The following is a 16,705-nucleotide window of genomic DNA, read 5'->3' on the forward strand; positions in this document are numbered from 1 at the left end:
GAAATCAACAGGTCAGGCAATGTGGTCAAGAACTTGGAGTATATTGTAAAAAAAAAAATAGGGAAGGAAACTGGATATCGATAAGGTCATGTTAATTTGTGGTGCACGATGCTGCATTATCGAAACTGGATTGCAAGGGGCTTGAGATGTTGTACTCTTCTCTCCCTTCTCCTGTTTCTACTGATGCACAAGGGCTTTGTGTTTCATTATTAGTAAAAAACACACATAAATGCTGAAGGAACTCTGCCAGTGTCCCAACGTCCATAGGAGGTAGAGATATATTATTGACTTTTCAGGCTTAAACCCTTCAAGGTATAAGCAGAAGGCAGGCAAGCATCTTAATTAAAGACTAGAGACTGAGGGGGAGGAGTCCACACCTAACAACCAAAAGGTGTGAATTAGATATGATGTGGAAAAGTGAGAATTGATTTTATCTCCGTGAAAGGAGACAAGGAAAAGGGGTGGGAGAAGAAGAGAGTGATGGGGGGGGGGGGGGGTGGGGGGGGGAAGGTTCAGAAAGGGGGGGGTGGGGGGGGAAGGTTCAGAACAACACTTCGTGTTCCTTCTGGGCACCCTCCACCTGGATGGCATTAACATTGACTTCCAGTTTCTGTTAAAACACCCATCCCCCCCCATCTTATTCCTGTTACTTTTCCCCCAGCTCTGTTTCCTCTCTTCCCTTTTCCCTCTGTTTCCTTTCACAGAGCCAAAATAAATTGTCACCTTTCATTTATCATATCCAATTAACATCTCTTGTCTGTTGTGTCTGGACTCCTTTCACCCCCCCCCCCCCCACCATGTTGTTCCCCCTTACTTTCTAGTCTTTAATTTAAATGCTTACCTCCATTTATTTCTACCTAGAAGAAGGGCTCAAGCCAGAAACATTGGTAATATATATTTACCTCTTGTGGATGCTCCAATGCTGTGGATGCTGAGTTCCTCTAGCATTTCTGGGTGTTTTTGCTACAATCTTAACATTGTATATTTTTATGTTTCCCTCAGTGTTTCGTTATTAATTAGGGCTGAATTGCTTAGATTGCATTTCACATCTGGCCAGAGCAGATATCGAGCATTGCTCCATGAAACACTGAAGATGGGTGACTCAGCAGCACAGAGTTTGAACCCTGGAAGCAAGCCACTGAAAGCATCAAATTTCTTGGATATGTTTCTGTTCTGGTGCTCAATAAATTCTTACAAAGTAGTATGCCTCAAGGAAGTAACAGATGCCATTGGTGTGCATATGATAGTCATTAATCGCTGTTGTAATAATGTAATAAATGGTACAGTGTTCCCTCACCATGCATAAGCATGCTAGATCTTTGCCTCGCATGAACAAGAACCAGTGAATGCCTAGTTCTACTTTGACCAGAGGTGGTTGTTTAACTGACATCTGACCATGTTGTCATCAACTGCAGTGTAGAACATTGCCTTTGGAGACCCTTTGTAAACTGGGCCATTGGCTGTGGGTTTTGCTTACATTGCAAAGGTACTCCTTTGAAAATCATGCAATTTTTACTGTGACAGATTATAGATATGTTTGAAAGGAGATAAATTGGGGTAGGTTTTTTTTAGGTTTTTTTTTTAAAGAGTAGGTCACATATAATCATCTTAAAGGCCATCTCATTGAAAATACTGGAGCTCTGCTCAAGCTGGACAGGCTGGCTCCAAGAGTCTTTGCAAAAGTTTTGGAGAGTGCCCAAGGGACTTCACTAATGGATTGTTGTTTTGAAAAGCAATGGATGAAAGAGATTGGAGGAGTAGTTTGGACCCACAGGCAGTTTGGATGGAAGCTTGCTGTTCTAAGAGAGGGTGAGAGAGAGAGAGAGAGAGAGAGAGAGAGAGAGATCTGCAGTTTACAGTTAGCAGCAACAACAAGCTTATGGAAAAAAAAAACATTTTTGAAGACTGGTTGTGAGTGCTTAGTTCAGCCTAGTCAAAACCCTTGTGATTCATGCAAGAGGAGACAACTGGCTGCGTAATGTTACACTTGAAATAAGAGAAACAAAAAGGAACTCTGGTGACCTGAAAGAAACAGGTTATCATCTGGAAAACCCTGATGGGGCAAGTTTCTTAGGCAAGACACTGATGTGGCTGGTAACAAGGAAGTAGTTGTGGGTGTCCAGTGAACAACAAATCTCTCTCTGAAAACTGACAGGAACCTTCCTGAGCAGTAACCACTTATCTTTCAAGCACCAAAGCCTGCTGAACTTTATAAATGTTAAAATTCTGTGCACAGTATAAGAATTGCCTGCAACCAGTAAACTTGGAGGAATGAGAAGTGAGACTGGACTCTGAATCAAATAACTTTTCTAAACTTAGACACACACATTATATATATGTGTGCTTATAATTAGAAGTGGGTTAAGTTAGATTAGTTAAGTTAATAGTGATAAGTTAAAGTTTGATCCTGTTTTCATGTTTAAAGATAATAAAAAGCAACTTTTGTTTAAGTAACCATTTATCTTAGTGAATATCTATTGCTGCTGGGTTTTGGGGCCCTCTGGGCTCGTAACAGTATGGGAAAAAGATCTTGATGTGAAAGTGATGGGTTTGAATGCATTTTTATTGGTCCTCCTACAGTTCGAAGAATACATGTTGTGGTGCTGTTTTCTGTGGACATGAAGGTGTCTGCAGTTCCAGTCTGGAAGCGCAGAATGGGGACAGTGGAAGTCCATTTTTATAATAACTATGGCTTCTGCTTTGTGATTCCATTCACGGTTTTCCATCTGTTTTTGGTAGTGCCTGTTTTCAAAACTGGTGTAGGCTTCATAACACAGGGCTCGCCAACAGGATCTGTCAGCACCCGCAGCTTCTAATTCTCTTGGCTGGATGTCACAGTGACATAGGGTTTCCTTCACAGCTTCTCTACAGTACTTGCATGAACAACCTTGAGATCTCCTTCCAGTCTTCAGTTCATAGAGCAGCTGGCAAGGCATACAGTGGTCATTCATTCTGATGAGGTGTCCCACCCACTGCATCTGGACTCTGCTGGTGGACTTCACGTGACCCAAGACCCCCAGATTGGAGATCAGGTCTTGCCAATGGATGTCAAGGATGGAACGGAGTTTCTCCAGTTGTTTGATGTGTCTTTGGTACAGAGTCCAGGTCTCACATCCATCTTGGGGTGAAGGGATGACCGCAATTCTGTAGACTTTCAGCTTTGTGAAAATACAGATATTGTGTTGATTGAGCATCTCTGGTATGCAGTCTTTCAAGAGCCTGGCTGGCCTTGCTGATCCTGGAGTCAATTTCTTTGTCCAAAGACCCATCATTCAAGATGATGCTCCCCAAATATTTGAAGCTGTTTACATTTGTCAGCTGGGTGTCGTCAGCAGTGATTTTTAAAAAAAATTCTATGGTGTTGGTGTTTGGCACAGACCGACGGAGTACTTCAATCTTGTTCAGGTTGATGCTCAGGCCAAAGAGCTTAGCAGCGTCTGAGAATTTGTTCAGCATTAACTGCAGATCACAATCCTTGTGCACTAAGAGTGCACAGTTATCAGCAAAGAGTGTTTCTTGAATGACAGTGTAGAGGCACTTTGTCTGTGTGTTCAAGCAGTGAAGGTGAGAGAGCCATCCAGTCAGTACCTGATGTACACTCCCTCATCCAGACATTGGACAACACATGACAACATGCAAGTGAAGAACAGATTGAACAAGACTGTAGCCAGTACACAGCCCATGAGAAACAGCAAATGCAGCTGATGTATGACCACTGCAGAGGACCTGTCCTGTCATTGCACCGTAGAGCAGCTGAATCATCTTTATGACTTGGCCATCCATAACATCTCAGGATGATCCCGAGAGTCTCCTTGTTTAATGTCAAATGCCTTTGTCAGGTCAATGAAGGCAGAGTAAAGAGGCTTGTTCTACTCAATGCACTTCTCCTGAACATGTCTCGAGGCAAATGTTCTGGCTGAAAGCTGCACTGCGTTCCCAGGAGATTCTGAGACAGTGATAAGTCTCCTCAGAAGGATGCGGGAGAAAATCTTGCCTGCGATGGACAGCAGTGAGATACCCCTGCAGTTTGATTTGCTTTCCTTATTTTTGTAGATAGTCACAATTAGGGCATCACGGAAGTTGTCAGGCAACTCCTCTGTGATCCAGATGTCTTCGAGGATGTCTTGGAATGCCTGTAATGCATTTATGCTTAGAGCTCTGTAGATCTCGGCAGAAATACCATCCTGCCCTGTTACTTTATTTGAGTTCATCTGCAAGATCGTTTTATTGATCTCATCAGTGGAAGGTGACAGGTCTAAACTGATTTTATGGCTCTGGAAAAACTGGTGGCATGCATGTTTGCATAGCTTTCCACCTGCTCAGCTTCTCTTTGCCACCACTTGAACCTCATCTCTGAGTTCTGCCTGTACTTTGGACTGCAGATGTTTAAACTAGTCTTTCTTTGAGACAGATGACTGGTTATTTTGCCAGGCTTGTTCTTGGCCCAAAGGGCTGCTGAAGTGGACTCATGGCTTTCATCAAAACAATCTTGATGCAATCGAGTTTTCATTCTGAGTATGGTTGTTGCAGTCTCCATCTCTGAACAGGTTCCCATGATCGGTGAATTGCCAGAGAGTTCACTGTGCATCTTGAAAATGTTGGACTTTACCTGGATCTTGCACTCTGCCAATTTTGAATGATGATCTTGACAGTTTTTGATTGCTTACGATGCAAAGCGGCTACATGCAGGTTAAGGACTGACCGAATCACCTATGATCTGTCCAACAACCAGCACCTTGCATGGCCTGGGTGATGGTGACATCTTGAAGGTTATGCTGGCGTACTATGACATAGTTGTGTAGGTGCCAGTGTTTGGACCTAGGATATATCCAAGTTGTTTTGTACTTGTTAGCAAGTCTGAACATTGTTTTAGTGATGCACAGGTTGTGCTCGGCTCACTTACTCAGAAGCAACAGGGCATTACTGTTTGGTTTTCTCAGTCAATGTCTCCCAAGGGCTCTATTCCAGTTGTCACTATCTTTCCCCATCCTAGCATTGAAGTCGCCCAAGATGACAAGTTTGTTGATGGCAGGCGTTGTCCAAATAATCTGGTCCACGTAAAAAAAAAAAAAAAAAAAAAAAAAAAAAAAAAAAAAAAAAAAAAAAAAAAAAAAAAAAAAAAAAAAAAGTTGGTGCATAGACAATGACTGGTGAAATGCCGGGACTTAATGAGAGAAAAGTGGAACTTCAAGACGCGTTCTTTGATTCCAGTGGGTAGGGTAGGGACGTTTTCCAGCAGAGCATTTTTTTTTTAGAAAGCCTACTCCGTGGATCTGGTGGTCAGTTTGTGGTTTTCCTTTCCAAAAGAATGTATATCCACTCACTGCTTCCTGTAATGAACCCTTGTCTGCAAGCCTGGTCTCCCTGAGTGCAGCTATGTCAATGTGATAACGGTGAAGTTCAGCTGCTATGAGTACTGTTCATCTTTCAGGTCTTGTGTCTATCCAGCAAGGTCTGGACATTCTAGGCTCCAAAAATTTTTTATTTTTATTTTATTTTTCTTGTTTGCAAAAGAGATGATCTACCAGCCTCCAATACTGATGTAAGGCAGGCAATGTTTGGGGTATCTTTTCTAACCCCTTTTCTCATAGGGTAGGTAGTGCTGTCCTAAAATTGACTGCCCAGTCACCCTGTTGCGCTGGGTACAGAGAGGAACAATCACTGGTCCAAAGGCCACTTGCATGCAGCTTTGTGGCTACAACTGCTAGTGGCCATCTCCACCTGTTGCTTTACCCATTGCTGCAGGTCTTAATGAGCTGGGTTTGAGATGAATCTCACAACAGAAACTGTGTATGATGGAGTTTTAAGTGGAACAGCCATTGCACCGTGGTGATCCCATTCTCTCGGCAGAAGAGACCTTGATCCAGTGGCATTGACCACCAATACGACTGGATACCTCTCTTGCTGCAATGGATGACCAGGACATCTAAGTGTTTTGTCATATTCTTAATGCTCCACAAATCCTGCTGGGCTTGCCTTCTTGACCGTTGGACCATTGATCGGTCTCTTCTGCTTAATCTGTCAGGGCCAGATTTCACATACTGGGATAGACAGATCCCTACCTCACTGAGGGCTGAAGACCCATCAGCTATCCTCAACTGGATTAGCCCGTCTGCCTAACTGGTTTACCGGGGTGTGGCCACTTCATGTACTACAGCTACTTGGAGCCACAAGTGAGAGCTGAGTGCCAGGTGGGGACCAAAATTGGATGAGCTGCCCGAAAAGGCCACAGTAATCCCTACCCCACCCCCCCCCCCCATCACTACCACCAGAGGTGTTACCCTTCACTTGACATTCCATACAGACCTTAAAGGGTGGATCAATAAAGGAATCATTGTGTGAGTGAGACTATTGGGGTTTTTTACTGCTTCTTAATGGTTTAATCCTATTTTGTTTGTTTTTGCAGTAAATTCTGGGTGCATCATTGAGCTTCACTCTTCTACCATGTGTGTTCAATCAAGGCCTGCCTATATTTTCTCTTGATATCCTGGTCTGGACTCTCCATCAAATGTATGGAGATCTCCATACAATGCCAATTCAGAATCACAATGCCAGATTCCCAATTGTGAGGCACTCAGTCATAGAGTGGAGTGACAAATGGGCCCACATATCACGGGGCTTGTCTCAAACAGGTGACTTTAATCTCTGATGCCCTTAACAGCAAGCACTTTGGATTCTCTTTGGAAATGCTGGCCACAGCCATTACAATTCAACTCAATTATCTTGCAAATCTCCCTGTGGATCTCTCTCCAGACTTCAGAATCTAACCCTGCAGATTTGTATGTTTAGAGTCACATCAGCTAGACTCAGATCTCAGTCACAATGACTTTGCTCTGAGTGAAGTTGTGCTTCTCATTTTTGGAGAGAGCCTTCATCACACTCTCATCCCCAAGTGAGATCATTACACTTCACAACTGAATCCCACCACTCTTATTCATTTTTATAAAATGCACAATGTTAATTTCCAGGTGAGACATGAACCCATCACCCACTCTAAGTACAAGCAAAATACATATGATGCACTGTTAGCCAGAATCAGACACACACAGAGATAAAGACTATACAACAGGCTTTAATCCACAAAGACTTCCATGGAGTCAGGCTGGCTGTGGCTGCTGCAACTCTGAGTGAGGCCTCGGGAGGCTGGCATTGACACCTGACCAGGTGAGGCTTGATCCCTTCAGGCCAACTGATTGACAGCCGGCCAGGGGTTGTCCTGTCCCCTTACACTCCTGCAAGTACAGAGGTTGCCCCCTGCAGTAGACCGGTGGTGTACCACCACAATACATGATGACTTTTAAATGCTGTATTAAGAACAGGAAAGGCTGGAACTATTTAGCAGGTAAGATAACATCTGTGGAAAGAGAAACTGAAGCTGGCAGAGTTGAAGAAATCATCAGATCTTTCAGATAAAGACCCGACATCGAACTGAAACTTAAATCGATTTCTCTTTCCACAGGAGCTGCCTCAGCATTGTTTTTATTTCAGATTCTGCTGTTTTCTGCTTTTTATCCAAAAATCAGTAATTCTGCCAATGTTCTGCTCAATTCTTACCCTACAACCAAATTTCTTCCTCCAACAACAAAAAAAGATTTTATGTACATTTTTCTTGTTGCTTTTTGTTCAGTTTGAACACTAGTAAATCAGCTGACATCTTTGGTTACAATAGATTTCTGACATTTACTTTTGGGTGTTAAGTGCTCTGAAACCACAAAGACTCTCTCCTTCTCCACACCCTCTTCCTCCTCCCTCACCCCTCCCCCCACACCACCATGCCCCTACATTTTATTCTGGCCCCTACATTTCTATTCTGGCACCTGCCTGCTTTTTGATCATGTCAAAGAGCTCAGGTCTGCATTGTTGGTTACCCTTTCATTCCCATGGAAGTTGAATTACCTGCTGAGTTTCACCAGTATTTTTGTGCATTGTATGAGGACTTACCACATTGCAGGCATTAACAAAATAATTATTTGATTTTTGGATGCAGTCAACCACCAATATTGAGGAAATGCATATCTGTTTTATTGTATAATTGTGTGGAGTCTTTTCATAGCGGCTGTTGCTTCAAACTAAAGGCTACATTTTTTTTTTTGATAATTCAAAAGTAAAAATAAAATGAGTAACACAATTTTAAAGACTTTTTTTGTAAGGGAATTGGTATATGAATATACTGGTTTTGGAACTGGGCCTGGGCCCTTTCGGGCCTGGGCCCTTTCGGGCCTGGGCCCTTTCGGGCCTGGGCCCTTTCGGGCCTGGGCCCTTTCGGGCCTGGGCCCTTTCGGGCCTGGGCCCTTTCGGGCCTGGGCCCTTTCGGGCCTGGGCCCTTTCGGGCCTGGGCCCTTTCGGGCCTGGGCCCTTTCGGGCCTGGGCCCTTTGTCAGCCACATCAACTGAAGAGTTTCTTGTTTAACTTTATTCAAATGAAGTTTCACTTAAGTGACTTTTTTTTAAAACTGGTATCAGTACAGTTAAACACTTATTGAAAGTAAATGTCAATTTACAGTAGCTGGAGGATAAAATTTGACATGCAAATTACTTATTTTAATTTTTATTTCATAAAGGTTTCCAGGTTCATGTCAAAGTCGACAAAATGGGACTGAAATGTCATGCCGTCGTCTTCGTTCTCTTTGTGTACCTGATCGGTCGGACAACAGGTAAAATAAGACATTCAGCTTGAGAAGTGTTGATGATGTGTGATGTTGTAGAGTTCTGGCAGAGGGCAGCCATTCCAAAGGAGGACATACTTTTGCAATGGCCACCCAAGCAGAGTTGAGGACTTTTTTTGTCTTGTAGTGCTACTTTTACCAAATCACTTTACAGTGTATCTCATTGCTGACATTGTACAACTGTATTCAACTCAACTCGTAGTCAATTTGACTCTGAAAGAATTTGTTTAGCATTTGGGCCAAGAATTAAGAGGAACCCAAGTGAAGACTTTCATACTCAGGAAAGTAATTTAAAAAAAAAAGTACAAAAACAACCTTGAAGAAATTGAACATTCATTTGATTGGCAGTGCTAGCATTAGCGGAATGACATGGTTAACGCAACACCATTATAGTGCCAGCAACCTGAATTCCTACATTCTCCCTGTGTCTGTGAGGGTTTCTTCTGAGTGCTCTGAATTACCTCCCACCTTTTTTATAAAAAAGTTCATGGAATGTAGGTTAATTCTTACATACATGGGCTGGACGGAAATGCCTGTTGCTGTGCATCTAAATTTAAAAATTTTATAAATTCCAAAAATTGTACAATTGGATTGCTAATTCCTCTATATAAATCAAGGATGAGATGGGAGATCAATCTGAAAACATCTACAGCCAAGTAGAGGGGGGAGGGAATAAAATGTCCACCTGCTAAAATTGTCTGTCTTGAAATTTATCACGCGACAGTAACATAAGAAGTGCTATACGTATCATCGTGCCATTCCCCTGCACTCCATTTCAGAAATTCATTCCTTCAGACTCAGTGGATTGATTTTTTTTGGCAGAGAATGCAATACAGTGGGCCAATGATACCACTATGTAACACATTCCGCATGATGGACTAGAGAGGAAGCTTTAGGCACCTATGGTTTAGATATGGTCACTTTATGAGCACCAGGGGACTTCTGACTTTGAAAATATGATGTAAAACATGAAAATCTGCAGACACTATGATTGAACTAAAAACAGCTTCCTGTGGAACACCACGCTGGAGTATCTCCTGAGTTTCTCCAGCATTGTGCTTTTACTTTGTAAATCTGATCATGTTTCGAGTTCAAGTGTGAAATAATTCCATACTGTGATCTTTCTTGTTTGGATACGTAAGAATTTTAACCAACATTGACTTGGAATCTGCATGTTAATTCTTCACACTTGATTAGTCTACACAGCCAGTGAGACATGAAAGGTACAGAAACACCACTGAAAAGAATTTCCTGTGGAAATTAAATGTTCATATTGCTGAAGAGAACCAGTTAAAAGAACATCACTGGCAAGAAAGCCGGGACAGAAAAAAAGAAGCTAATGTGAACTATTACTGCAACAATTTTTGAGAGCTGTCCTGTTGATCACAACCAATTTAATGTCAGGTGCATTTCTCTGATGATTATTATTTTGGGGAAACGTTATTTACATTTTTAGTGGAAAGTGGTAACTTGACAGGATGCTTTACATCAGTGGTTTTCAACCTTTTTCTTCCCATTCACATACCACTTTAAGTATTCCCTATGCCATAGGAGCTCTGTGATGAGTAAGGGATTGCTTAAGATGGTATGTGGGTGGAAAGAAAAAGGATGAAAAACCACTGTTTTAATCGTACCTCATTGACTCATTATGTGCATGGTTTCATAACTCCAAAGGAAATGGGCCAATGATCATTTTTCTCAAGCAAAATATTTCAGTCACAATTGGTTCTCGAGCAGTGATTCTCAACCTTCCCTTCCCAGTCTAATACCCCCTTAAGCAAACCTTTACTAATCACGGAGCACCGATCGATGGCATAGGGATTACTTAAAGTGGTATGTGAGTGGAAAGAAAAAGGTTGAGAACCACTGCTTTTCATCAACATATAAAGTGAGATTTATTTGAAAGTTAATAAAGTCCACAGGAAGCTGAAATAATTCTTGCTTTGATGCCGGTCTGTATTTCATATTAAATCTCTAAAATGTCAGAAAGGCTTGCTGGTGCAAGCAGAAAGGTTTTCATACCAGTCAATTTTCTTGAACAGTCTTCCTTTGCTAAGAATATGTGTCTTGGATGGGTTTCTGGAGCTAAAATCAGCCACTGGGATGATGTAACAACTTCAACCCACCTCTTCAGGTAGTGTTAGCATCCATCAAACTGTCACTGAGTGCTGTCTCGGTAATTTACTCTATGGATTAAAAGATTAAAAAAAACTTCTGAATCTGTTCAACATACAACTCTGCAGACATCCTTATACAATAAATCAGTGACCAATAACACACGAATAGCAACTGCATTCATTTTTTCTAACATTCATATCTTGTTTGATATTCACAGTGGTTTCTCAAGGAAGTGGAGAAGACCCAAAAGAGGTAAAATAATTGATGCTAATTTTAGGAATGTGAGAAAGAATGTATGAAGAGGAATGGTTCTTTAAATATCCAGTTGCCACCTCCCTGATTTGCTGCTTGCCTTGATTTTACTTGTTTAAAAGTTGGCTGGTGCAGTTTTGCTTCAAAGGATTTCTCAATAAAAGAATTACTTGATTGTCAACAATACTGAATTTCTCAATCATGTGTGTTTAGTAAACTGAATTGAGAAGGATCTTACCATTCATGCTCATTAACATCCGAGTGAAGGCATCACATCAAATACATTATGTCAATGCTTCACATCTAATTGGAAGTCCTGTAGTGGGTTGTGCGCAAGCGCACTGAAAAGAACAGAGTCCACAGGCTGTGAGCTCATTGAGCACTACTGATTTACTTTGAAGCTCCTCCTGCAGCCTTTAAAGCCGCCCAGAGCCTGGCCCTTGTGTACCGGAACTCGCGTCACGCTGATGTAAGTGTGTACACATACTTCTGGTCTGTACTGGAAGAGAAGGACCTGCGACGCCATCTTTGCCGCGACTGCTCTGCTGACTGCACGTGACAAGCGGGGCTGGTGTGCTGCCGCAATTATGTGCGCTCCACAGTCCACTATTATTGGATGACACCACATAAACTTGCATTAGTCTCGCACCATGAACATGATGAAAAGTCCTGAGGAGCTTTGCATGAATATTATTGATAGAAGTTTGACAATTGAGCTAGAAATATTTTGAGACAAAAATTGTTTAAGGAGACCGGTTCAAGGATCATCTTCAAGAAGTAAAACAGGGTGGAGACAAAAGCGGTTCAGGGAACTATTTCCAGAGATTGGAATCTTGGTATCTGAGAACATGGGTGTAATTGAATTTGAGGATGAATAAGTACATGGAGAAATCATGGCAGCAGAGATTATAATGATAGGAAGGGGAGAGATCGGAGAGATATTGTAAAACATGGCTGAGAATTATAAGATCAAGGCATTCCCTAACCAGGAACCAATGTATGTCAACAATGTAGGGGAATTGTGAGTGAATGGACCTTTAAACAAGTGAACAAGGAACATGGGGAGTTTTAAACAATTTTGGCACCAGGAACCCCACCTATCCTAAAGAGGCTAACCAATTGTTTAGTGAATCTCAGAAATGTTATCAATCTTGATGGGTGAACTTGAACATTATTCATATATTGCTCACCCTTGAGCCTGATTTTTTTTTAACTCGCCTGCCCTTCACTCACCTAAATGACAGTTCAAGTAACTAGATAGTGATGCAAGAATAGGGATACAGGCTGATCTAGCCTTGCCCAGATTCAGAGACACATTACAGAGCTGAAGCATCCCTGCCAATGCCTTGTGTAAAATTGCCTTGTGTAAAATTGCCTTGTGTAGATTAAAGATCAAGCTTGGAACTGGCTGCTTAATGTCGTAATAATATATTTGGTGTTTTGCTCATCACCTAATCCTGTAAGAGATCTCAAATCAATTACATTTTCAAGAGCTTTCATTTCTACTGCTGCTTCAGTATTGGGAAATATCCACAGCTTATAACCCAGGTATAATGAACGGAGACATTAGGTAATGTGATGAAAATTTATGATTAAAAAGTGATTAAGGAAGCTCTTAATCAAGAAACTAGATTGTGAAGATGAATCAGTTGATGAAATGAATAAAAGGAAAGTGACCACAAGAACAAAACACTTTAAGGTGGGGATAGGTATGAAGTTCACAGTTGACCATTTAGGACAGGAAGTTTTGATAAGCAAGAATAATTTCAGCAAAAATTGTCTATGATGAGTAAAGGATGGTGAAATATAGGGAAGTGAAACACTGAAGTCTGCAGACACTGAGATTGAAGTAAAAGCATAATGCTGGAGAAACTCAGCAGGTCAAACTGAACTTGAACAATGTTTTGGGCTTGAGCCCTTCATGGACAAAATGACAGCAGGTGCCCAAACAAAATGGTGGGGTGGGGGGCAAGGGGGAAGAGCACAGTCCCAATGGTTGGAAGTAATAGGTGGATAAGGGAGGGACGGCACACCAGCAAACAAGGGGAAGGGGGATAGCTCTATGAATGGAGAGGGAAGGGGGTGGGGAGCCAGAAGATAGGATGGAGAAGAGAGAGAGAGAGGAAGAACGAGAAGTAAGCTAGCAGAAACTAGAGAAGTTAATGCCATCCAGCTGGATGGTAAAATATGTTATCTACTTGAGTGTGGGTAACAAAGATATGAATAGCTTTAGTATCAAACTCTATATGTATACATAGTACATGGTAACCTATGACCATGTCCTCCTTTGGAATGGCCACCCTAACCAGAGGGTTTTTTTTTCCGGAAGGACGGCAGAGATTCCAAAGAATGAGATGGCAACTGAGCAAATATCAGAGAAGGATGAAAGTGGAAGAGTCTGGGGTTGGGAGGGAAATAGATGGTGCTTTTGGTTTCCATGTTGCCCTGATGAATCTCTCAGGTTCAAGATGCTTCCTTCAACAATAATACCTTTCTGATATTTAATTGATGAAATAGAAGCCACTACAAACATTGAACAGAACAATTGAAAGCACTGTAAGGGTTAATTATTGATGACACCTGGAACTTCTGGAATTTTAACAACAACCTTGCACTTTGCATGTCAGGTTGTGTTGATTACAATATAATGATTGCAGTTTTGTAACAGTGAATAATCACTTGGTAATTGCACTGCTCATAAAACCAGGAAAACTGCCGACAAGCCTAATAAGATAATAATAGCATGCAATTCAATCAGATTTTTTAAAATACATGTGACGTTTAGCCTACAGAAAATGTAGCTCCACAGCTAACTGATAGCCATCATAATTCCTTTAAATAAGTAATTGTGAAAGCCTTGGACTAGACTTCATTCTGAGCAGCAAATTCAAGCTGCATACTGTTGGATTTCTGTAACTGTTACTCAGCAAGAAGAAAGCTTTCAGCTCCTTCCATGGAGAGATTTTATGAAATGTTCACAAGCCAGTTTCCTTGGTGACAGAGTTGACTTCCTTCTGAATCCAGATTGGTGGGGGTGGTGTCCATTCCTAACTGCAGAGAAATTCTTTATCCGTTTTTAAAGTTGATATCTAATTTTATCGTGAAGAATAGAGTGAGAATTTCCACCCCTCAAGAAGATATCAGATTTAATTTCTCGTGAGTTGGCTCAGTGAGATTTGTGGTTAATTAGCAAATAAAGAATTGCCGGAGGAACTCTGCAGAACAGACAGCATCCATGGGTAGAATTGGTCAGTCAACCTTTCGGGTCTGGATTTTCTCTGAGTGGGTTAACTAGCCTTTTAAATTGTGACATAATGGTAAAAAGAGAACATTTGGCTCAAGCACTGTTATTTAATGTTACTCAAACTTAGAAAGTGATCTGTGCAACTTTCAAAAGAACCTGCAGCAAGACACATTAGCCCTATTCCTTCACTTCCTTTCCTCTTTCCCCTACCTTTCCTTTTCTATCTGTCACACGTACACCCCTCCCCCCTCCACCATCTCTCACCCTCCCCTTTTCCTCTCAGAATGTATCCTGTTCAGTCCTCTGCCTGTTCCTGTCACCACAATTTCTTCCTCCTCACATCTTTATTCCCCTCTCCTCACCCTTTGAGTTGGGCTCCTGCCCTTTTCTTGCTATTGTTGATGAAATATTGCCTTCATGGATTCAACCTGACCCACTGAATTTTTCCAGCATTTTGTGTCTTTCCAGTTTTCCTGCATCTGCAATCTTTCTTGTTTGCCTTTGAAAATAACCTGTTGTAATGCGTGTCAATGTGATAGTAGCCAATTGTGCATGTTTCTGGGAGAGTTAACAACTGGTGCAAAGTTTTTTTTCCGAATCACAACACTGGTTTTTGGCACCCAGCTCATCCACTTGAAATGAGCAGCAGTAATAAATTCTGACAAAATTTTCAAGCACATTGATCTGAATCACAATTGGGGCCCATTCACTTGCCAAAATTTAAAAAAAAGCTATATATAATTCTGAAGACTCAAACCAAACCTTAATTGAAAACTCAAGACACCGCTTTCCTACAGCCATATGAATATTTCTGCACAACTCCCTGTCACACTCTTCAATTAAATTGAAGTTCCAGTAACACCAGCACCAGGTGACTTCAACACCTGTCTGTTTACAGAAGTTCAAGTGGATCTAAAAATAGCACCTCTGTGTCCATTTGAAAAGGCAAGGAGAGTGAGTCCAAGCCAAGCCAGCATTCTCTCAAATTTAAGTGGCAGAAATATTAGAAGAATTCTAACAAAATAAAAACAAGTGGTTTCGTGTGTATCAGATCAGAAATGAGTGCAGGACAAAACAGAAGAGAGGTGTCTGGCAGAAGAGTTGACACCAAAGGTCTCTCCACTTCTCCTTAGATGGAATCCTGAAAAGGTAGCATCACAGTACAACTTGTGTTCTATAACCGAACCGTTGCAAAGAACAGGCATGTCCACAGAGTCTGGGGTGTTGGCGGTGGAGGAGTCTCTCTGCAGGGCAGAGGATGTCACATAAGATTGAGAACAGTGCCCAAAGAGGCAGTTTCCATGTTGCGAGGCAGACTTCCAAAGGGCTCGATGCCTTCAGTGAATGCATTCTCTTGCAGCCCCAGTGCAGCTATTCCAAATAACCATTGCAGGCATGTGTGCAAATATTAAACATTCACCATTATTTGTGGATTCTAACTTTACCCATAGAGCTGATCTTGATGTCTGCCATACTGTAGAATGCTGCAGACATGGAAACATCCATCAAAGTCTGATGATCCTTAATTGGCACGTAGTGGCATGCATTCAGAGATTGATTTTCATGAAGTCCGTGACAATATGTGCTTTATAGTCAACAACCAAATGAGAAAGGTTCACTCTTTGCCTCACCCTGATGCACCACACTGTCCACCCTCAGTAACGACTTCCGTGCCATCCTGGAAATCGTGGACCATTGGCTGTATCTCACGAGCCAATTCTCAGAGAAGACAAATGCAGATGATGAAAGGTGCCAGCAAAACCATTGCTGAATTGAGGAAAAAGCTTTTTGAAGACGATCTCATACCTGACACTGAACCCACAGTAAAATCGCAGGGCACAGAGTACTTGCATGGGGTATTTCAAGCCACTAGAAAAGTACCACTTGTCTCTCCACAAAATCCTCCAATTTCACAGAAGGATAAACAAATGAACGTCGTCTTCTCCCAGGCCATCATCTCTAGTACCCATATTGAGTGGATTATGTTGTTTACATGGACCAGGCTTGGAGAAACAGAGACTCTATTTCTGAGCTCCATTGTGTTTAGAGATTACCAGATAGTTTCATACGCGAATCTTTTTTCCTATCTCCATGGACTCCTGATTCAAATTGGAGAGAAAACTGTCAGGAATCTTAAACTCCTATATCAGGAGTAGATCACAAACCAGTAAAAACAACAGAAGGAGTATTCCTCTTCAGAAATCGCTCACTTGTCTGCATCTTATGACCCTTCTACCGGTAACAAAGTAGCCTCATTAGCCACCACAGAATATATAATACTGGAAGCAAGTCCTCATTTATCCTGTGGAATTGCCTACAATGAATATCTCAGCAGAGGCTGTCCACAAGGTTCCTGAAACAAGGTTCCTAAGAGTGAAGGTGACCCTGATGTTGACATTGAGAACCGTACAGACAATTATGGTTCA

The 16,705-nt window shown here is 41.7% G+C and overlaps 1 protein-coding gene across 4 annotated transcripts in view; it reads left to right on the forward strand.

Annotated features, from left to right (window-relative positions):
* LOC138741051 (otoancorin-like) overlaps positions 1 to 16,705 on the forward strand; it is a 120,750-nt gene that overhangs the window by 17,519 nt on the left and 86,526 nt on the right. For all 4 annotated transcript variants that reach the window (XM_069894527.1, XM_069894529.1, XM_069894530.1 and 1 more), the window contains 2 exons: positions 8,561 to 8,653; positions 11,001 to 11,035. In XM_069894527.1, the coding sequence (XP_069750628.1) occupies positions 8,561 to 8,653; positions 11,001 to 11,035 (128 nt within the window). The remainder of the gene's footprint in view (positions 1 to 8,560; positions 8,654 to 11,000; positions 11,036 to 16,705) is intronic.

This window comes from Narcine bancroftii, chromosome 8 (assembly GCF_036971445.1).
Source record: "Narcine bancroftii isolate sNarBan1 chromosome 8, sNarBan1.hap1, whole genome shotgun sequence".
NCBI classification, from domain to species: Eukaryota; Metazoa; Chordata; class Chondrichthyes; order Torpediniformes; family Narcinidae; genus Narcine; species Narcine bancroftii.